Source organism: Octodon degus, unplaced genomic scaffold (genome assembly GCF_000260255.1).
Source record: "Octodon degus isolate 3935 unplaced genomic scaffold, OctDeg1.0 scaffold00028, whole genome shotgun sequence".
Lineage (NCBI taxonomy): Eukaryota > Metazoa > Chordata > Mammalia > Rodentia > Octodontidae > Octodon > Octodon degus.
Window position 1 is genome coordinate 18,225,538 of NW_004524604.1, and position 24,587 is coordinate 18,250,124.

At 33.9% G+C, this 24,587-nt stretch overlaps 1 protein-coding gene across 4 annotated transcripts in view; it reads right to left on the bottom strand.

Moving 5' to 3' along the window:
- Positions 1–298: 298 nt before the first annotated feature.
- The window catches only part of U2surp (U2 snRNP associated SURP domain containing), a 51,195-nt gene continuing 26,906 nt past the window's right edge, over positions 299–24,587 (bottom strand). For all 4 annotated transcript variants that reach the window (XM_004629209.3, XM_004629210.3, XM_023712939.1 and 1 more), the window contains 12 exons: positions 23,684–23,846; positions 23,197–23,276; positions 22,192–22,279; positions 20,473–20,595; positions 18,633–18,789; positions 17,490–17,585; positions 16,756–16,822; positions 12,733–12,892; positions 8,034–8,144; positions 4,143–4,261; positions 2,823–2,999; positions 299–1,626 (listed from right to left, as the gene is read on the bottom strand). In XM_004629209.3, coding sequence (XP_004629266.1) covers positions 1,488–1,626; positions 2,823–2,999; positions 4,143–4,261; positions 8,034–8,144; positions 12,733–12,892; positions 16,756–16,822; positions 17,490–17,585; positions 18,633–18,789; positions 20,473–20,595; positions 22,192–22,279; positions 23,197–23,276; positions 23,684–23,846 — 1,480 coding nt within the window. In that variant the 3' untranslated portion in view covers positions 299–1,487. The remainder of the gene's footprint in view (positions 1,627–2,822; positions 3,000–4,142; positions 4,262–8,033; positions 8,145–12,732; positions 12,893–16,755; positions 16,823–17,489; positions 17,586–18,632; positions 18,790–20,472; positions 20,596–22,191; positions 22,280–23,196; positions 23,277–23,683; positions 23,847–24,587) is intronic.

Sequence of the window (24,587 nt, forward strand, 5' to 3'; positions counted from 1 at the left end):
AAGGGAATAATTTCAAAGCTATACTTGCATTCTAAGAACAATTATATAAGATAAAATGACTGGCTCATTTCCAAAGCTATTACTACATAGATTTCCCCAGTTAGGAAGTATGCCACGCTGCTCAAACCATAGGTACAGAACACCTTATTTTCTGATGAAGCAAGATTAAGTAAAACAAGTTGAAAAGATAATGAAATCAAAACAATCTGTTATGAAAATAGTTTTCAATCTCTATTAAAGGAGAAGAAAAAAATAAAGGGCCTAACTGAAAAACTGAAAGATTAACAAATAGTGTCAGTTCAATTCTATGTAACCCTTTATTTATAGCAATATTATCAACATTATACAAGTTTCCTTACTCACACTGGAGCAATTTTATTCTCATAATAGAATTTAACTCTGTAAACGATCCATATCAACTTCCTGCACCTTAATTCATAAACCATCAGATGCTAAATTTCCTAAAAATCATTTTATTTTTAAATTTTACTGGAAACTAGACCTAAAACCAAGTTTTTTAAAAGCTGTTTTAAACATAAATTTGTAGAAATATTCTAGTATCAGTGTTTGAAACAGTTTACAGAAAATTATAAAAGGGCAACTATCATACAAAAGAATTCTATGGCTAGATCTTTTTAGAAATTTTCTTTTTATAAATAAACTTCTTTCATGATAAAGTCAAAAGACAGAGATTTAATTTTCTCCTAAAAATAAGCAGTTACTCAAGATAAGGGTTAAGAGTAGTGAAATCATATTGCTTCTTGAAAAAAAAGAAACATGTTTTAGCCAGGCACGATTCCATTAATAAAACACCATGCCACATCCACTTATGTCTTTTGATCTCTAAGTACTGGCATTATCTAAGAAAACATTTTTGAAGAATTTGGTTAGCAAATCTATCAAGTAGGAATCTTAGGTCCCTTAATTTCAATAGCCATCTTTGTAAATGTAAAACTTTAGCTACTTAAACACTGAAGATTATAAAGTGCATTATAAGAAACACATCGGTAGCGCCAAATTCACTTAGTAGGACTTTAAGGGACTTGTACCATCAACTGGGCAAAAAAACAACATTATAGTTTTCTGTTCAGATTTTATTTGAAATCTAATTCAAACTGTCAAAGCTACAAAAGGGGGGAAGACATCTGTATTATCTTTGCTAAATCACAACATCCTAAAACAAAATACTACTACTGCCAGCAGATCCATTATACATATTTCTGATGAAATTCATTAGCACAGTAAAAATTTCATCTTGAGAAACAGCCACAATGAAAGTAATTTATACAATATAAAACAATGACAGGTCTACAGATGATGCAGTTACTCATGAGTTTACACATGCATTCACCAACAAACAAACAAAAAAAACCCAGGAATGCTCTTTCATTTGATTTTTTTGTTTTGTTCTTTTTTTAAAAAAACAGACCATTCAGGCACAAACAAAATCGCATTTCCATAAAGGGACAGCATGTTAAAAATGGATGTCAGTGTTTGTTTTTCTTTGACTTTTTATGAGACCTGTGTGGAGAGCGGGACTGAGATCTGGATTTCTTCCCTGATTTTTTAGGGGATCTAGACCGCGATCGCCTAGACCTCTTAGGCGTCCTTGAACCAGACGGTGATCTGAAGAAATAAAATAAACCAAGTTATCAAAGGTGCTCAAGTGACTAAAACGGCTTATCCTTAATGGTCTAAAATGAATTCTTAATTCTTAAGAAAGCACAATTAAAAGTCCTAAAAACAAACCATAAATTCCCCAAATTTATACTTTGCCTACTGCACACATACACACACACATCCCAGACATTAACACTTTTTGTACTTACTATGTATTACATCAATGATCATCAGTAAAGCAGCTATTTGAGGTCAGATTCCAGAGCACCCCACACAGCTCTAAGTAAAAATCTCTAGAGATAGGGACTGAAATTTTGCATTTTTAACAAGCTCCCCAGTTAACTGGTACCCCTCAAATTTGAACCTCTAATCTATAAGATAAATTTCAAGATGCTACCTAAGATCAGTCACAAAATTTTAAAAATAAAGCATCTTTGCATCTTATCATCTTAAAAGAAAAAGTTATCAGCTACAATGTACTTTTTTGGGGGGTAGTACCCCCCAAACTGAAATACCTCACACTTGCCAGGCAGGTACCACGCCACTGAGCTATCCCTGGCCCTCAATTATAATATACTTTAAGGATGTCATTTAGAAGTCTATTTTTGTTAAGTGTTTTTCATGAAGAGTCCTAAAATAAGTAAACATGTACACACAGAAATACCCATGCAGGTACACTTAAAGAAAAATGTTATCTCTAGATTTTATTAAAATCTAAATTTTTTTAAGCCAAATGAAACGTTTCTGAACCACTACTATGAAACTAAAAAAATCCTAAATTACATACTGTATATGATACTGAATTACATACTAAAGAAACTACATAAGTGGTATTTACGGTGTTTCCATAATCTCACTAAATTTCAATAGAAAAAAGATGTATCTTTCAGCTTTGATAAAATCTGAGAATACTCTACAAAAACTAAGCATCACAAAGAAAAGTAAAGCACGACGCCATTCCACAACAAACACTAGATATATTTTAAATTTTTCTCTGGTCTTTAACTTGTTGGAAGCCTTCTTATAGTAAAGACAGAGACTGGGTTAGGGACATTGGAAGGATAACCTAAAATGTAAATGTCCTCTATAGTTTTCTAAAATCCTTTAAAAAGTATCTACCAATCATATTATTTTCAAAAGCTGAAGAAATGACAAAGAAATCAGTATCTGAAATATTATTTTAAAAGACAACTTGTAGTTACCTTTTGGTTTTTTTGCTAACATCTCTAGGAGAATCTTTGTGAGATGACCTGGACCGTGAGCTTTCCTTGTGAGATCTTTCTGAACGCTCTGATCGCTCTGATTTTGGTGATGGTGATTTCACTCGTCTACCACTGCTACTGCGAGATGGGCTGGGGGATGTACTGTGCCGTCTTTTCCTATGGAACAAAGCCCTCAAAGCATTCCGTAAGTGAGCAAAGGTGCACTCATTTTCTTTTTACTAAACTAGCTACTAATTCCAACCAGTTTATATTAACTTTAATCTCACTAACCACATTGTTATCTGCCAACATTTAAAGTCTCTTATATCAAAAATATACAAGTCTCTGAGACATGGACAAGTAAATTCAACTATTTTCCTTTGCTATAGAAGAGTTTATGGGGACAATCAACATTTAGTTGAGATTCTCAGATTAGCTAACAGTGAGTGTTTTTGATTTTTCTGAGTTATTTTCATGGTTTGATACTTGATCAAGATTTAATTTAAATGAATATGGCTAAGAGAAAGGCTTCATGCTAGCTAATTACTCTTAAATGGCTAGAGGCAGAGTGGAAAAGAAAGAATAAAGTAAAAGTAAAAAAAAAAGAAATGCGGGTTAAGTATATCTAGGAACTGTTTTTACTACTACTATAACTTTCCTGTAAATCTGAAATCATGCCAGAATTAAAAGATCAAAAAAGTGACAGTATAACCTTTAAGCAACTAGTATAACTACATCTAGAGTGATTAAGCCATAATTCTTTTATCTTTTTTTTTTTTTTTTCCACTTTGGCAAACTTCAATTCTGTTAAGCTTTTTTCTTAAGAGATTTTTAAACTGAAAGTAGGAAATAAGAACAAAGAAATGTGTTTAGAATGAGACTTAAAAGTGAGGAGGAAGTCACTGTGGCCTATGTACACAATCTCCTTTCTAGGCAAGATGGAGACTCAGGTTTACAGGTATACAGCCTCAGTTATGTACAGTTGGAAAAAAATGCCTAACACAGAGCCTACAGGAAGATCTAGCAAGCTGGTTTGTTATTTAAACCTCAGGTGTGATACTTAATACTGTAACTGAATTTCTACACTGACCTAAGGTTGAGGATACCGCATAAACCATGTAAAGGGATGATACCCTAGTTAATTAAACCTAACAGCAGCTCCCTGCCTCATCAACTAATTCTTCCTCCCACAGGCAGGAGTCAAACATATTCACCATGAAAAAACACTTTCAGAAGTTTGGTGGTATCAAAGATAAATTATAAAACAAAGAACCATTCCAAATCTGGGAATTAGTACACATATGAAGAGAAATGTTATACCTTTCTTTCCTTGTTGGAGTGCATTCATCTTTTTCCTTCTTGTCTTTGGATCGAGATTCCAATTTTTCTTTATCCTTCTTGTCTCTTTCTCGTTCTCTTTCTAATTCTTTCTCTTTCTCCTGTTTTATTTTTTAAAGAAAATAGATGATTTAAAAATACCAACGTAACAATATTTTCTCTTTCAGGAAACAGTATTTTATATCACTACTTAATGTACACTGACATTTAAAAAAGAAAAAAATTATCTACCCTCCCAGGGAAACTAGCCATTTCTTCTACTCATACTGAATAACAAATAATACTAGCAAAAGCAGCTAAATATTTCTTGAAGGTTTACTACAGTCTCATCAATACACTGAATACTTTCCCATATATCATTTTATTTCATCCTTTCTGATACCTAGAATTATACAATTACATTCTCTGAGATGAAAAATGAGAATCAGAAAGATGGCATACAATGCCTGTGCTTACACTGGATTATGAAGTTACAATTTCAGCCTAAGCATTAGAGCCAGAGGTTTTCTTCCCCCTGCCCCATCCACCAAAAAAAAAAAAAAAAGAAGGTTAATAATGCCCAGACCTTTCCATCACACACTATAATTAACTATTAAAAAGTGATTCTTCTAACTGTAAGTTTCTTTAAACAAAAAGATCTCTTAAAAGGAAGACTGAAAGGGGAGAAATAGCTATTTCTAAGAATCTTCCATCAATGTTTTATTGGTAAAAAGTATAAAGGAAATTTTACATATCAATCTCTAAAAATATAAATAATTGTATAAAACCTCGGTAGTGTCCCAAATTTTCTGATCAAGAAGATTATGGGGCCAAAGAGGAAAACGATCGATGACGTAGAGTGTGCCTAAGGAGAGTCACATGGGGAGAAAACACTTTCTCAGGCTTTCACAGAGAGCACATTGGCCAAGCAATGGCCGTGACTCATCCACGTGGCTGAACTGACAAAGATTCTACAATCTGAGGTACAGGCTCTTAGGATACCTGAGGGGATTTCACTGACCTTCTCAGACCAAAAAGCTACAACTTTTGTTGCATAGGTCCTGCTTTACCTTGGTCTTAACCATGGTAAAAGTATGAAGATGAAATACAGGAAGTAAAGCCATGCTGCTATGTTGAGCTGTGGGGGACTCAGGCCAATAATTTCTGACATTGCCAGTTAAACAGAAGACCCAATGCTATTATGGGCTACTGGACTCTTTTAGAATATTTTGCTGAGTTTACACACCTATAATATTCAAATAATGGAACTTAGAAAAAAAGGGGTATACCGATGAATGTCCATTTTGTATCTGTGTATTCAAAGTGGTTAGGATAGTTACATTCTCTTAATGAATAGAATGATTTGTTCTAATGGTGTTTGTAAATAGGATCTCAAGTCCGCATCTTGTACAGCAATTAACCACTAAGAATATATTCAGTGTGTTAGTTATTGAAACTGTAAAAAAAAAAAAAAAGAATATTTTGCTGAGTTTACACACCTATAATATTTAAATGATGGAACTTAACAAAAAAAGGGGATACAGATGAATATCCATGTGGTATCTGTGTATTCAAAGTGGTTAGGACAGATATATAGTTACATTCTCTTAATGAATAGAGGGATTTGTTCTAATAGTGTTTGTAAATAGGATATCACGTCTGCATCTTGTACAGCAATTAACCACTAGGAAGAGAGTATGCAATGTGTTAATTATTGAAACTGTCCTACCAATTTGATTTGAAACTGTCTCACTGCTATTTGTTTCTGAATAAAATTATGGAAAAAAAATAATTGTATAAACCAGAAAATTTGCTTATTCACCTTTAGATGTTGTAATAGCACTTCTCATTTAAAATTCTGAGTTCTGCTGATAACAGTATTTAGAGTGATTATAGACAATGAGACTATGAAGCCAATTTCGTTTTTAAGTATCAAGAATTTCTTTATGAAGTATATGCATCAAGAAAGGTAGCTGACAGTTGGCTCTTCTAATTTTTCAAATAATGAAAAAGGCCTCTAGTACATGTAGGCAAACTTTTTTATAGACACCCAAATGAATTTCTCCCTTTCCCTCTATCTTTCTTTCAACCCTCTCCCTAACCACTGTCTATTGGCTGGGACAGGGTCTCAAAGTGTAGTTCAGGCTGCCTTGAACTCACAGCAATCCTCATAACTCAGTCTCCTGACTGCTGGGATTAGAGGCATGTGCCACCACACACATGCTCAGATAAACATTTTTCTTTGTGGAGTACATAATGTCTTTGTTACAACTACTTAATTCTGCCATTGCAGCTTGAAAGCCACCATACTGGGAATCCTTAAGGGGATGATTACACTGTGTTCTAATAAAAGTTTATTTGCAAAATCAAGCAACGGCCATACTGTCCTGCTTTCTGACAAGTTCCTTCAAGAAACACAATCCTTTTTCCCCAATTATGATGGAATGCAAGGAAATTCAGATGGTAGTCATTCTGAACTTGCCACCATAAGGACTATGAGCAATTCAAGGCGCAGTCCTCCACACAGATCAACACCCTGTCACCACACTCAAAGGAATCTTAGAGGTACACACAATTAGCATCTCCAAATACAACAGAGAATATAAATTTAAAAAATAGAAAAATTGGGCTTGGTGAAGCATTCCTGTAATCCACCACTTGGGAAGCTAAAGAGGAAGGGGTCATGACAAGTTTTTTTGGTACCAAAGTTTTGAGGCCAGCATAGGCTACAGGGTGAGTTCAAGGCCAGCCTGAACTACATACTGTCTGAAACAAAACAATACAGAACAGAACAAAACAAAACAAAGCATGCTGCTTGGAGATTAGCTTCCTCTAATGATTAAAGATACATTTTCCTGACTGATAATCAAAACTATTTCCTGACTGAAATGTGTATTTCACAGAAGGCATATCAATAAACTATTTAAATATCTTAAGCTTCCTAGTTCAATAATAAATAATAACTGTAAAAACAGCAGCTATTATATAACAATCTTGCAAAATTGGGACTATCAATACAAATTTCACAGAGAAAAGTCTCAGGTGCACAGCAGAGTGGCAGGAGATTACCTAGGTCTACACAGAAACAACAGTCACTTCACTGGACTACTCTAGGTCGCCAGGCCTGTACAATAGCTTCAGAGTGATCAGAAGTTCATCTCTGTAACTTTTTCCTCTTTTTTACATTTCATTTTAAAATAATTACAGTTAAGTTAAAATAGTAGTCCAAACAAAATTTCAGGGTTCCTTCAACAATCACCATGTGGGGTTCCTGGTTCAAAAAATTCTCTCTATATTCCAGAATGTTGTTACACACAAGAATACAAAGTCCCCAAAAGGTTTAGCTAAAAGTACTACTGCTCCCTGTAAACAATAGGAAAGGAGTCCTGAATTAATTTCTCAACCTCTTCAAAAGCTCTGTATCTTTGTTTCTGTGCCACTTGTCAGGGTTGTTGGTGTCTTACTGTCACAAATGTAACTTTATCTACCAGTTTAAAAGACAGTATGAAAAAAAAAAAAAAAAAAAGACAGTATGTACCCAGAAAAATTAATCTTCCAGCCCATAGGTGGTATCCACAATATAATCATGTGCTATTGCCTTAAGACCTCTTTTCCAAGAAAAAGTTGCTTTAAAATATCAAATTCTTATTATCTATCAGTATATCTACCACTTACACAGTGGATAAAACTGAATTATAGGGGCCAGGGAAATAGCTCAGGACAATAAGCGCTTGCCTGGCAAATGCAAGGGCCTGACTTCAATCCCCAGTTCTGCCCTCCCCCCCCAAAAAAAAAACTGAAATATACTTTCCTAAGTATGCCAATATACTAATATTCTAAGAAGTCCAACAAATAACTTTAGAAAACACACGTTATTGAATATATATTTCTTACTCGTTGAAGAAGTTTATCTCTGTAGTGCTCAACTTGCTCTTGGAAACTCTGTCCTGGTTTTTTAGGTCTCTTTCCAGATTCCAACTCATCTTGAAACTTCATAACTTTGAGCTGCAAAATAACACATTTTTCAGTTAAGTACTTTCTATTACCCAGTTTTCCTATAGCAAAGTAATAACTGGTTAGGACTCAGTCAACATATAACCTCTACATAAAAGTTTATCTGATCTGAAGGCACTTAGTCAGACAAGCCCAGCCTCACAAAATCCGAGTGATCAGACATCAGCCCACATGCTATGGGAGGACTCAAAAACCATGAACTATGTGCATCATATTTATAAGAACTTATTTCTCAACAATAATGAATTTGGACATCTGGTTCCCCCAATTAGAAAAGACATAGTGTCATAAAAGATTTTTGTTTATAAAAGATTTTTTAAAAAACAAAGGAGGTGGTAGTACTGTATAGTTTGCATAGGATTCCTTTAGGATCAAACACAGCTGTTACATCTGAAGATGTTACTATCTGTACCCTGTAACTACTAGATATCCAAACATAACAAAGATTAAACCATATTCAGAATGTAGTTAAGACAGTAATCAGAGTAACTTCTAATTCCTTTTTTAAAAATCATTCATTCTTCTAATCTTAACATCTAGAAATACACATTTGAATACATTTCTCAAATTTCTATGTCTACATATATTTGAGATTATATATATATATATACATATATATTAATTTAAAAAGTCAGTAATACTTTCTAGTATCATAAAATTGCCCATAAATATTTTTCACAGTAGTATGTTACTCTGCAGTATGAATGACATCATTTATTCAACCTTAGTACCTATCACTGGATAGCCAAACATTTTGCTCTAATTCCATTTCTTATAATTTATCTAATTTACCTGTATTTAGAATATTCATGTAAGTACTGTTTGTAAAGTCTAGACTTCTAACAAATCACACACAAACACAGACATGACAAAAGTATATTTACAATGTTATAAATATCTTAAAGCACATACAAAAAAAATTGGTAACATAAGTTACAATGTGAGAAAGACTGGAATAGGTAAGATTAACTTCACTTTTTTATTATACTTTTTATTATTGTTTTTTACTACTATGCAAAAAAATACTAAAGAATAAATTTATGATACATCTTGAACTTAATTTCATGAAATGATCAAGATAACTATTTGAAGGCTTAGCAGAGCTAAGATTGTCGAATAAATTTACAAACATGAGAATACATTTTTCTTGAACTAAGAGAAGCAAAAAAGGTGAAAGTATGAGGATGAGGAAGGTATATGGAGACTGGATGGTTTACTGAGCTACAGTCCCGAACCTGTTTAATCTTGTTTTATTCAAAGAAATGGAGTCTTATCTAATGGAATTGCTGCTAAGGCTGACATCTTACCCTATTTTATTCAAACATTAACATATCCTTCAGGGAGGTTATATGCTACTATGGCACTTTATTTCAAAAATTAAGGCCTCATTTGGCCCCTTTCCCCCTCACACCCGCACAACAAATGAAGCTTTTAACCATGATGGAAGCAAATTACTACCTCCTTCCTTCACCACCCGTGCAAAATAAAGTGGTATATTCCCAATTTCAATTTTCAAGAAAAAGTTCCCCAATTTCTACCTTTTTTCTACCTAATTTCACTTATCAATTTTACTATTACTGCTTTAAGGTTCTTTCTCTTCCAAACATCTGCATTTTTTTCATGTTTTAATAATGGCTACATTTTAAAATTAAGCTGCAAAATATATTTTAAAAAGGAGAATGAAGCCTCCCACTGAGCCATCTCACCAGCCCAACCAAAGTAATTCTGTTCTACAGAATGTATTTCTGGTAACCCAGAATTAAGTATACAAGAGTTAATCAATCTGAATGTTACTTATAGGAAGGTGATATTCCTAGAAAATCATTATAAAATCCCAACTTACAGTTTCTGTTCAAATGGTCTAACTTAGGCTCAAACACAAGTCCAAGAAAAAAGTGATCTCAGGTCTCAACATTAATGTAAGTAGACATGCAATCCAATGGCTCATTAGCTAATGACGCTCTCCACTGCCCTGAAACAATGGCCAGGCATCATCTTCCTGCTGTCAGCATTCATTCACCGCCAGGCACCTTGGCAGAAAAGTATTTTTCTTCTCTAGCAACACAAAATACCCTCCACTTGGATCCTAACTCATGTTAGTTTAAATGAGGACAAAAAATAAGCTACTACTACTCTATTTAAGATCTAAAAACCAAAACTAATCCTCAATCAGCTATTGTTAAAGTGATTTTGCTGAAAATGTCAGAATTCACAAATCCTTTGGTTTTTGCCCATACTAAAGACATTCAGGGCTTTAGGGATGTAACTCAGTGGCACAGTGCCTGCCTGGCAAGCATAAGGTCCTGAGTTCAATACCCAGTACAATACCCCCCCCCAAAAAAATGTTCAGCTATGGGCATCTTTACTGGGACACACTGAGGGAAGGGAATAGCTTTTTAAGGAAAAAAATACAATATATGTATGTACACAATAGTATATAATAAAATTAATTGGAGAAACTAATTTAGAACTTTATTCTTTACTTAATGGTTCTACAGTAAGAGTCTACTCATTAGATTTAATAATTAAATCTAGATTTAATAATGGTTACATAAAATTGACATTTTATATCAAGTTATAAATTTTTCCATAAATTGACATTGAAATTATGGGGTAGAGTAGCTAAGAAAAGCACTGAGATAAAGCTCAAGAGCCCTGAATCCTAATCCAAATTTGCCATCAATATGTACCTTTATTCCATAAACAAGGGAAAAGGACTAGGTAATTCTACAATGAGGTCAAAACCCATACATTTTAAATATGTGAGCTGGCTCACAGTCCAAATGCCAGCAGGACAAGTAAACTATGAGAGGCAGACACTTTGTGAGCAAGAGAAACAATCACTGAGTATATAACAAAGATGGAAGGGGTCAGACTATAAGGCAACATATGTATATATTTACATATATATGTAATATATACATATATAGCCCATACATATATACAAAATGTGGAAATTATTCATAACAACCAGCCAAGTTAACAAAAAGCTAAATTATACAGTTTTATTCTTTAATAAAGAAAAAAAAAACATGTAAAGAAGTATCTCTGCATTTATAGGGGGTCATGCCTTAAGTTATCAACAAAATATAATTTTATTGAACTCTATTTCTACTCTTAATAGTTTCATCAAGTCAGTAAGGCAGAGCATTCAGAAAGATGTAAGCAATCTAGAGTTAAAAAGGGAATTATGAAGGCTTAAAAGGTCCAGAAGTTAAAAAAAAAGTCCAAAAGTGAATATGTGCACTGATACACAGCACCTTATTCCCCTAAAAATCTTATTTAAAAGAAGTATTAATACATTTCAAAACAATGAATCAAACTTAGGAATTCCAAAACTCAGCTTTCATAAATGACATTATGTTGACTGTGTATAGAGTCAGAACAAAATGCTTTGTTAATTTTTTGGTTTGGTGATACTGGAAGAAAAGGTAGACAACCATAATGGTATAGGGGGCTCCTGTACATTTCACTTCTTACATTAGGAACCACTCATTATCTATTTCACCCCATCATTAAAGGTATAGATATTTAAAAATAAGTCTAGTACCAAAAAAAGTAATTTAAATATACCAGAAAACATTTTCTATCTTCCTAGTTACATATTATGTATATTCAAAACGTTAAGGGGTGGGCATGGCAGCAAATGCCCATAATCCCAGCACTCAGGAGACTGAGGCAGGAGCATCACTAGGAGTTTGAGGCCAGTCTGAGCTAAATAGTGAGTTCAAGGTCAGTGTAATAAGCCACACAGCGAGATCATGCCTCAAAAAGAAAAAAATAGGAGTTAGGGAGATACCTTTGCAATCTAAGCGCCTGCCTAGCAAGTGCAAGAACCGGGTTTGCTCCCCAGTACCACATGCTGCACCAGCCCTGGAGCTCCACAAGCACCATGGACACAGAAACCAGGCATGGTGGTACACGCCTGTAATCCTAACACTGGGGAGGCTGAGACAGGAGGATCCCTACAAGTCCAAGCTGCATAGTGAGACCCTGTACCAAGTAAATTAAAAAAAAAAAAAAAAGATTTAAAAAGTTAAAAAAAAATAATTTATTTTCAATGTGACCAGGTACAACTTATTAATTAGAATCCATTACTTGAAAGGAGCTTTTATGCTCCATATACTAGAGATACAATAATGAACAGAAAATAGACGTGGTCTTTTTTCCTCTCAAGGAAACTACAGCCTAGTAAGAAACACAGACATTAAAGAAATAAGGAAACAAGTCAGCAAAAGGACAAAGCACACACACCCCCATCCATACAGAAGCACACACATGTAAATCCTACACAGATAAACAGAAGTAAGCAAGCCTTAAAAAGGGACAGGGAGCAAATCTACAGTCCTCCACTCTACCAGCTGAGCTATTGAAGGGTGCATGGGGGAGCAAATCTAGAAAAGACAGCTATCATGAAAGAAGGCATGCTTAAACTAAGAGGTCTAAAGATCAGCAGGTACAAGGTTTCTAAGCAATCAGGGAATAGCATGTACCTGGGTGTGAGGCAGGAAAGGGATTAGTTTAGTGGAAAAAGGGAAAGGCCAGTGAAGAACAGTTTAAACTTCACTGTAACACAAACCTCAATTTCACGAAGTTTTGCCCGTTTTTCCTCACTCATTTCTGAGTACTTAGAGAACTTAGACTCAGTCATTTCTTCTTTGATTGGATTAGAGTACAAATGATGTTCTTCAGATTTGGAACTTTGAGTATCTTCTTCATCTTCACTCTCTTCTTCTTGACTTTGGAAATAAGCAGAATACATTGTACAGAAATCAGCAAAACAAAATGTTACATTTTATAGTCTGGGCATTGTGTTTTTCACTGTCAAAAAGTTTCATAATGTTTAGCAAAACATATGACAACATCCCTAAAATGTGCAAAACAATTGAAGAAATAAAGATCATTTTGTAAAATTCTTGTTTCCTCCACAAAAAAAAAATTTTTTTTTAAATTTAGGACAGGGTCTACAGGGTGTACAGGGTCTCACTACGAATAATGGGCTCAGAAAGACCGGGGATAGAACCTGGCCACTGTGCTGAGCTAGCTACCTGGCCAGCCACTCCACAAAAAATCTGTGCTTCAACAAAGGCTGCTTACGTGAATGTCATTATGTGCCTCTGATTCTGTAACAAACCTCAACAAGTTATATGAAACAAATAATAAGTTGTACATACTTCAGCTTACAGTGATTTAACTTTAATGTCTAAAAAGCAATTTATCCTTCCTTCAGCAGAACCTATTATTTAAAAAATAAATGACCTGGAGTCATATAAGTTAACACACAACAATCAATGCAGCATAATGAAGACCCTATAATCATTAGTTTGTAATTATAATAAAGCAATTACATTTTAAAGTATCAGTAAACATCAGTACTCATTACAGCTGATTCTGAAAGTTGGACAGGTTTTAAATGGGGAGAGGGTGAGAGAAAAACCTGAGTGACCAGCATCAATAAGTCACAGAGAATACTAAGAAGAAAAATTCCCCTTTTTTCTAGGTATAATCTAGTGGGAATAGACAGGCATAAAGCTAGTCATAGCCCTGAGACAGGATTAACAAAATGTTCTTAAAACAAAGAATTGCTTTTTAAAAAACTTAAAATATAGAACTTATTTTGGGGTAAGGTTCATATACATGTGCTATAAAAGCAAATACATCTGGGTAAAACAAGACATTCATACACAAAATTCCCCACAAAGAATACTGACTTGATAACTGCATTATTGGCATGGCCCAGTATGTATGTATGTATGTATGTATGTGTATATATATATATATATATATATGCCATTTTTGCCTCTAATATTTGAATTTGGTAAGCTCTTAAGTGTTGGTATTTGGGTACTAAATACATTGTACAGTAAAAAAAATATTTTTAGGACACATTTAAAATTATTCATAATATGGAAAGTTATAACCAAATTCTTTTAAAACAAAAATTCAATTATTTTAAAGGATAATTATTAAGCTTATATGCTAAATCAAAAAAATTTAAGCCAGACAGGTAAAAAATGTTGGTAATTCAGAATCAGTAAACATACTCTCTAAAGAGAAAACAACATTAGCTTCACAGCCTCCCAATCAAAGGTTTTTAAAATTTTATACTAACGGCCCCACATATCACTAATTCCAAATACAGGTACAACTTAATACCTTTTCAACACTTTGATAGGGAAGAAAAAATCTAAATCTACTTTTAAACATTTGTCTTTGGAAATAAACTTTTCCATTAGTTAAATTACTTTTTACTAATTTATCATGAACTTCCTCAATGCAGCTTTCAGTTAATTTTTGAATACACAAAAAGTTGTTTTATGGTGCAATTTTACAAGATGCTTCAAATATGTAAAGTAGGTGTAAAAGCAGAGATGCTTACTAAAAAACTACTTAAAAGGCGTCAATCAAGAGGAAGTGGCTTGGCTAATTAAACTGCAGCCTCTATGTAGTGGAAATTACTTGACCAATCCCAGTCTTTTATTTATTTTTTGCAATTACAAGTATTCCTTGGCAAATACACATTTACCTGAATGTTCTAGTCACAAATGAACACTGAACAGGTGAAATACATGGAACAAGCACCACAACACTTGTGTGCAAACATGGCTTGCACAACAGCTCGTGGAACATTCTATTATTTATATTTATATGGATTAGCAAAGATCTAGGTCACTGGTAGTAAACACCGATTGTATATATCAGTACTTTTAAATGAGCTGTACCACTTTTATTTTTAAAGACATACATATTTTAAAATAGCTATCATAATTTTTCAAGGCTGGAGTAATAGGAATTGGTTTTAGCCTTGGCTTATTACTAATTCTAGGGTCAGATCTCACCACTGCTTCCTGTTGTACTTTAAAAAATTGAAATTCAACACTCTAAACTCATACCAAATTCATTACAAATTAAATTCTTCTATAGGTATTTTTCTGCAGAGTACTAGTAGTGCTGACCTTTTTCTAACAATCACATTTCTGCTACAAATATTGCAATTACTAGTTATAAGAAGCAGCATTATGTAAAAAGGTACTTTTAAACTCAACCACTAGAGAGTAGTACTAAGGCATAAGACAATTTCAAGGATCAAAAAATTACACAGCTTTCTCCTTGCTTTGTACTTTCATAGTTATTTTCTTTATTGTCGCTGTTTGAGAAAGCATCTCACTGTAATTCAGGCTAGGGATGAACTCATGGCAATCCTCCTGCTTCAGCCTCCCTAGTGGCTGGGACTATAGGCGTGCACCACCATGCCCACCTCAAAAGTTAATTTTATATTATCGTGACTTATTTAGCTTCTCAGAAAAATAAAAATACAAATTATGCTTCTACTTATTCATGCTTCTATCAAAGTATAATTATCGCAACAATATTAAAATACATTCATATTCTAACATTAATACAAACATCAACTTAAAGCCCCCAAAACCTTAATACTTGCAGATAATGAAAATCTGAAAAAATACAGTTTTAGTTCTTTGATGGCTTTTATACTTCTTCCCTCTAAATTAAATACCACTTCGTAAATAAAATACAGATTGTGAAGTGGTGAATCCATAATTATGAGATGTTATTAAGCATAAGACTATGGACATAAAATATTTCCAATTCCTGTATTCCTCAGTAATCTCAGATTACTCATTTCATTAAAAAGCCACATCTCATTCTTGTAGTAACTACTGTCAATTTGTTCTGATCATACCAACATTTTGGAAAGATATTACATGTGACAGGTTTTCTTCATAGCAAACTGTTGTTTCTACAAATTAATTGCTAACTGATCACATTTCCTTAACAATTCTTAACAATCAAGAAATCTATCTAATGAATTCACACAAATCCTCACATTGTACTAGGACGAAAAAGGACTTTCTCTTTGTTCCTTCTTCCATTTGAGAATGAAACAATACAGAAACAACAACAAAAGCTTTGTATGGTATTCCTGATAGTGTTCTCTATTAAAAAAAAAAAAAAATTCCTTTGAAATCGTATTTTTAAAAGTGTCAAGCACTTCTTAAAAATTACCAACATGAATTTACAAATTTTGGGAGTGAAGATTCTTATAATCACAGTGTCAAATGATGAAAGAATTTTGGAGTGATTACTAAGAGCTAAATCAAAATTGTAAGTTCTCTATACTGCAAAGAAAATGTTTTCCCTTGCTTTCACTTTTAGTTTTTAAAGTATTTACAGTTAAGTAACCGAATAGCCATTAGGCAGTTTTTCTTAGCAATATATTGCCCAAAAGGAAGAATATAACCTTCCCACTTACATTTTAAAAATCAGTTTTTGGGAAACTCAAAACAATATTTGATGACAAAGATCTGAAGAAGACATAGTTGACCAATTAGTAACTACAAAGTGAGAATGTATAGCCTTGCACAGGAAATAAACTCCAAGGCAAAGATGCAGGAAGACCAGAAACTAGAAGCTCTTTATTCACTGCAAGAACACTGGAGAAATAAAAATGATCCTCTCACAAGTTTTTTTTTTAAAGTGAAGTTTTCCTCTTCACTATTATTTCAACTATACCTCTTAATGAAAAAAGGAGTGTATTGTACATGCAAAAGAAACCAAATATATTTGAAACTTAGATTCTTACTTTTGATTTTCTTCTTCTTCTGATTCTTCATGCTGGTCAAATAACTCCCACTTAGAAGTTGTTACAGCTGAATGGAAGGAAAAGAGGATGTAATTCCATAAGGTAAATTAGCATTTCTAAGTAGAAGCCCAGCTATAGAACTGAAAGTTTATATTATGGAAGTTTTTATCTGTTTATTCTTTGAATAGCCAATTCTAGGTGCTAAAGCTTTCCATCTTTACATGTACACTATGATTTCATTCAAATTCAAGTGACAAAAATTTTTGTTTCCCTATCTGATACTAAGATTTATGTCATTATGACCCATAATATTAATAATTAAGTATTAGGTTACGAGTACTAGGATACAAGCTATGTGGGAAACTAAATTATATCAAGATCTAGTAAGTATCATGAGAGGGTCAAAGTTTGATTTCTCTGAAATAAAACTCCAAGTAAATTTCCAAACAGGCACAACTTCCCATTTACATTTCTACTGAAATGCCTTAATGTAAAAGGTTTTCAGGGATTTCTCTTGTTACTCTCAAAGCTTTCAAACCAAAGGATTTAAAAAAAATTATTAGAGCACCAACCACAATGAAAGCTTGCATTAGACACTAAATATGATAACACTGGGCTTTAAAGCTGAAACATATATAGTGTTTCCTAAAATATAAAATGAAAACACAAACACAGAGACACCAATCATTGTAAAGTATTCAATTTGTTAAAGCTGAATATTCACTTTTACTCACCCTGTGCTTCCAATTCAGATTCATCAACAGCTTCCCATTTTGATGGAGCAACCTTAAATATAGGCTCATTCTTCTTGGAGTCTTCTGTTGCATCCACTGTTGGAGAAAGATGAACCATTAAATGACAGACTGACCTAAATTAATGGGCTTAGGTTTATTTACTAAATTATTAAAAAGCAAAAATTCAAAAAAACATTACACACAGAGAAAAACACAATGATTCCCCCCTACTCCATAGAGGAAAAAATTCCAAGATTTCTAGTGGATACGGGAAACCAATCAAATCCTATTTTTACTGTGTTTTCCTATACCTGCATAGTTATGAAAGTTATGGATACAGTAAGTAATGAATATAATCATAAAATGGAGGGACTACTGTACATATCAACTCAGAAAATACAGATTAACATTTTAAGCAAATAAAGCTGAAAAGTAAAACAACCTTAAAACAACTTTACCTGACCATTGTGTAAAATATAAAGTTTGCAATTTAAAACTTTAACGTAATTTTAGGCACCTAGGAAAATTCAAGCTTATGTTGGAATAAATAAAAACACAACTACTAAAACCAGGAACAGTACCTGGCATTGTGAGTGTAAGTGATGACAAGATTTTACCTATAATTTCTGACAAAACCAAAAGAGACTTGCTAACCCCTCACCCCAAGGAAAGCACCTATATAGGAGCATTTTTCTTGGCATAGTCAAATGTATTACTGGGTATCTGAATTTTAAACTCACAGCGAGGCATGGTGGCACATGCATGTAATCCCAGCACTCAGGAGCATCTCAAATTTATCCTAACTGGACAACTTAGCAAGAGTCTGCCTCAAAAACTTAAAGGCTGGGATGTAGCTCAACAATTAGTAATGACATTTCAGGCATAAACAATATTTTTCCATATCAGCGTGTGTGGCAATTAAAGGTTTTGGTAGTTAAACTATTAGTGAGATTTAACATTTGAAATTTGGACTCAGTCAAGTGTGGCAGTGCACACCTATGATCGCAGTGCTTAGGAAACTTAGGCAAGAGGATCACTAGGGGTTCAAGGCCAGCCTGAGCTGCAAAGTGAATTCAAGCCAGCCTGAACTTCATAGCAAAACCATGTCTTAAAAAGATCAAGGAAAAGAAAATTTGGACTTACAAGGCACTCCATCCAGATCATCATCAAGATTTTTTATAGGAACTCCATCGAGATCATCAATGGGAGTAGCATCAATGGGAATTCCATCCACATCTTCCAGAGGCGCACCATCAAGCTCTTCCTCAATGGGAGCACCATCAAGATCATCTGGTACATCCTATGAGAAATGTACACTACCATAACATTCTTCTTTGCTTGCTAAAGTCACATTGCTATAAGACTACAGGCTGGATACCCATATTTCCAGGTATGATGGGGATACAGTTCAGTGGCTCAACCTCTTGCCTGACAAGCACAAGGTCCTGACTTCAATCCTTCATACTCACCCCCCCAGTTTGCCAAAGAAGCAATTATCTTTTTAAAATCTGTATTAGTATGTTTGTGATATACGAAGTTTGCATCCATCTTATGCAGTAGATACATGTACCTAATATAACTTGACTTTTTAAATTCTCTCTTTTTCTTTTTTTGGTGGAACTGGGAATTGAACTCAGGCCCTTGCGCTTGCCAGGGAAACGCTTATTCCACTGAGCCATCTCCCCAGCCCCCGACTTCCTAAATTCTCATTCCTGTTTCTACAGCACCTTCTCCATTTTATTATTATTGTCATTATTATTTAAGCAGCTATCTTCACTTTATTTATCTAATATTTACCAAGTACTAATTGGCGTCAGGGATCATGTGAATCAAAGAACAAACCCAAGTTTGTATTGGTCTGCTCACAAACTTCAAAACGAAGGAGAAACACCAGGAAAAAATACATCCATTTATAAAACTAAAAAAAAAAAAAAAAAAACAGCATGCTCTGGAGCACAGGCCAATTAGGAAGCTCTTGCAGGAATAAAAAGAATACAACAGACTTGAAAAAAATCAAAAACTATTTAGGAGATTTTTTTAAAAGGCAAAAAAAAATGGTGATGAACAAAATCTTGCTACCTCTGTGTGCTGTGCTGCACCTTTTCATAGATGTAATATTATTTTTAACAAAGCAAAATCATACTACATATACGTGGTCCCCAACTTGGGTTTTGGGTTTTTTGCGGTTTGGTGAGATAGGGTCTACATGCTGTCCAAGATGGCTCTAAACTCTCCATTCTCTTGCTTTAGCCTCCCAAGTAGCCTGGACTACAGGAGTACACTATTATACCCTATGATGATTTTCCAAATTTACAATGAAAGCGACACATATTCCTAACAAGTGTACTTCAAATTTTTATCTTTCCTTAGGTTAACACTATGCAGCACGATACTTCTGTGATTCTGGGCAGTGGCAGCTAGTCATAGTTCCCAGTCAGCCACTAGATCACTAGTACTCTGTAGAGCACTATACTGCCAGCTATTTCTTGACTATATATAGCTATTTAAATAAGTTATATGAAACACTCAACACTTCATTTAAAACTTTTGTATTAGATGATTTCTGCCCAACTACAGACTAATTTAAATGTTCTGAGCACGTTTAAGATAGGACAGCTAAGCTATGATGTTCAACGGGTCAGGGGGATTAATGTATTTCCAACTCACGATATAGTCAACTTATAGTGGGTTTACTGAGACCCATCAGACATCAAGGAGAACCTATATATTGCTTTCTATTAATACACACCTTTCATGTCCAGCCACTAATTTTCATGTAAAAACAAAATGTAAAATTACTGCTGCATGTATAATTTTGACTCCTAGGTTTCAATAACCCTAACAATAAAAACCCATTATCTTGGCACAAACAGAAGGTATTTTTCACAAAGAAACAGTGGAAATACTTATCTATATTACATATCACACCATAGTGCTCTACTTTCAAAAACAAATTTCAAACAAATAAATACAGAGTACCTACCTCTGTTTCCTTTTCCTCAATAATATTTACAAGTCCTAAGAAAATATTCTGTAGTTTGATCAAAAATGGTTCTGGATAAATTGCCCAATCTTCCCATGCTCTGAAGCAAGTCATTACCCGTTGCTAAATAAATGGGAAATAAAATAAGATAATGAATTTTAGGGGAGAATGTCTCAAATTTCACAAGAATGATCATCATGATGTGCTAAGTTTTCTTTTAACAACGCTTTTAAAATTTAATTTTTTGAGAGGGCAGTACTATGAATTGAACTGAGTGAGGTACATCCCAGCCTTTTTTTTCCTTTTTTAAAATGAGTCAGAGCCTCACTAAGTCACTAAATTTCCACGAAGGGCTTGAGCTTGCACTTCTCGCGCTTCAGCCTTCCAGAGGGCTGCAGTTGCAGGAATGTTTCACCATATTCACTAGTCACCTTTTATTTTTAAAAGGATTAATGTCACCTTCTCATTAAAGGGGTAACAAAGCCCTAAGAAGTAATAGGGGACAAAAGATCACTAACTGTTTTTTACCAAATAAGGTCAACTCCGATACCATTTGTTTGTACTAAACATGAGCTGCAATCTGGGAAACACAAAAACACTACAAAAGCTGAAAATCAAAGTAGCCAGATTTTTAATCTAAATCCCTATGGCCCAATGAAATACTTTCTGATTCTAACACTTTTCTCTGCTCCTTCCCTAAACTTTTCCAGAAATTACTAATTTATGAACTTTTCTTTTCCTTCCAAGACAGGTTCTTGCCATCCATGAAATTCAGGCTGGTCTTGACCCCATGGTGACCTCAGATTTGCAGTGATCCTCCTGCCTCCACCTCCTAAGTGCTGGGATTACAGGCATGCACCACCACATCTAGCTATGATCAAAATTTAAGATCAAAAATGTTTATTATAGATTTGTCAGAATGCCCTAAATGATACAGTCACAGGTCATCTTTTCATACTGAAAAATTTTCTTAATGAAATCTTCCCATGAAAATCTCTACTCAATTGTATGTTTTTTGCTTTGTCTGGCTTTTCTTTTTTTTAAAATCTATTTATTTGGTATAGGATCTCGGTATGCACCTTAGATTCACAGTGATCCTCCTGTCTCAGCCTCCACAGTTCTGGGATTATAGTCACGTACCACCACGCCCAGTCTCTGTGGCCAGCTCAGCATGCCTGGAGGCAGAGCCAGCATAGCAAGTGGTGCTGAGGATTGAACCTGGGTGTTTGTGCTTGCCAGGCAGTCAGACCTATCTCCCCAGCCTCCTGTTTGGCTTTCCTTAACACTGGTCTATACTACAGCTTAAGAGGTTTTTTGAAAAATCAGAAATTGAACAATTGAGACTGGGTGTGGTGGCACATGCATGTAATCCCAGTACTTGGGAGGCTATAAACAGGAGAATCACTACAAGTCCGATCTACATAGTGAGACCCTATAGACCCTGTACTAAAATTTAAAAAATAAATTTAAAAAAACTAATATTTAAAACATTTAAATAAACACTTAATACTAAATACCTGACAATATAACACTAGTTAACATTTTTAAGTCTCTTATACATTTTCATGAAAAAGGTTAAGATGACAGGTGAAATTCCCAACAGTAATTTCAAAAACACACAAGTTTTAAGTGATGCCTTATTTGTCCAATATACTCTTCCAACCTTCCAATGACCTCCACCTCTATTTAACAGGGCAAAAATGTAAAACATTCACGTACCTTAAAATTCTCAGATTGTAAATGGCCTTGAATTGTACGATAGGTAGCATTAAGGTCTGAAAATATCTGGCATAACTTTGTTTCAAAACTGAAATTCAAATAATACATTAAGTAACTGTTTAAAAAGTGATACCCTCCTCAGCATGCTAACCAATAAAAACTCCTCTGACTTATTTATAAATCACAAAATCCTTAAAAATAAATAAGTAGGTAATTAAACTCAAAAAACTGAATTGCTTTTACTTCTACTATTCTGAATTTTCTTCAGTAAATTTTCAGTACTCAATCTCTTCACTAGTCAGAGACTAACAGCAGAAATCTGAAATCAGAGTGGGCCCCAATTTCCAATTTCCAATTTCTTTTCAAGAGTCAATCCCTTTCCTTGAGCCTACTCAATAAAATAAACAGAAAGGGAACTGTAAGGAACCAAAGAATAGTTTACATATTAATTATAGCACAGCAGCAAAGTTTCCTACTGCCTTTGAAATTAACAGTGAAAAACAACACTGCTGTGATTAGAAGAAAACAAAGATGCTATAGTTAATCTTTATCTTTGATCTCCTTTATATTTGCCATTATTTATACTATTTCAGTTTATTGTACAGTAGCTATCTATGCAAAGAAAAGTTATTTTTGAACTCCACCTATCTGTTCTATTGGCAATAATTAAGACACATATAAAATGAAACATTTCCAAAAACTGGTAATTTAGCTTACAGTTCAAAAAAGCAAGCCTATTACTGAAAGAAGTTCTACAAACCATGAATAAATTTAAATTATTTACTAATAGGAAATGGTTTAAAGAAAAAATTTTTCTGTCTTTTTGAGACAAGGTCTCACTATACAGTCTAGGCAGGCCCTGAACTCAAAGCAATGCTCCTGTCTCCACCTCCCCAGTGCCAGCATTACAGACATGTACCACCACGTCTGGCAAAAATCCTCTTTTCTCATGCTTAACCCTTAAATATTCTATTTTAGAGTATCAACCTACATCATTGTACTTACAATTTTCTATAATACGAAGCATTGGCAACTTTGGCTGAAGAGTTGTACAAAACGTCAGAAACCAAATATAATCTGGCAATCTGTAATTCCAAAAGACAACCCAAATGGTTTAAAAAACAGCAACTAATATATGTAGAAATTCTGTATTTTCAGTTCTTGAAATCAGTGGCATATGGCTAACATTTAGTTCTAATTTAAATAATTATTACTAATTAGAAGAGTTATATGAAATTCAACGTCACCACAACCATGACACTGGCAGGGACAAAATCTATTACCTCGCTTACATTTCAATTTACTGACAACTTTTACGTCTATGAACATAACAAGTTTCCTACACAGAAATAACATAGTTACATGGAAAAGACTTCCCCAGTCAAGCTCTTCACGCAAAAAAGGAATCAATTTCAATCCGGAAAAATGTCAACCACTTAATTCTGCCACTTTCCTAATTAAATATGTTCTGAAAGAGGAATCATTGCCATACCTTTTTAGGAAGAGGTGTCTTTAAGATGGATAATGATTCAGTAATGCAATCTACTATTTCTTCAGCAGCTTCAGCATTATTAAGACAGAAAACCATTGCATCTCCGATGTCATTTTTCCTCGGAGTCAATCCTCTTAAGATTTCCTCTAATTTGTCCCTCTGTCTGAATATAAATTACTACCTTGAGTATTTATAGGTATAACTTTCAAATGCAATTATTAGATTGCCATTCTGAAGACTTCAATTCTTTGTCTTTCAAAACAGTTTTTGAAGAACTCATACAAAAATGAATGCTTTTCTTAGAACCAGAAGTTTTCAGTGTTTTTTTTTATTTTTTAGGTTACAAATTGCATAAATTTAAAATAATGAGCATTGTTCCAAATCTTCAAGAATATCTCAATCCTCCCTAGTGTAAGAACTCAAAAGAAAAAAAAATTGAAAGGTGTAACACTTAAATGGAAAGTGAGAATTTAAGGATTAAACAATGAAGAGAGAGAAAGGAGAAAAGTTAAGAATTGTGGAAGGGGCGAAACCATACGTTTATATAAACAAGATGGTTAAGGCAATGGTCCTAAGAATCTCCAACAGGTTTTTGAAACTAGCAGTTAATGGGTAGAATTCTCAACCTAACTAACTCTACATGCTGGTATCTGTGAACTAAGCAACCAAACTGAGAAAAGCAAAGTATAATACTAAAACCATGCTTGAAATACCTATCATTTTGGTCTTCTAAATGCATACTGCTTCTAATGTCATATCAATCAATGCTATACTCTTTAAAGTAAATGTTTGTGGGAAAAAAAAAAAAAAAGAATACCTCAGTCCTATCCCATAACCATGAAAAAGAAAGTTTATGCTCTATTCTCCTCTGAAGGAAGTCTATTACTTTAGCACTTCGTCATGT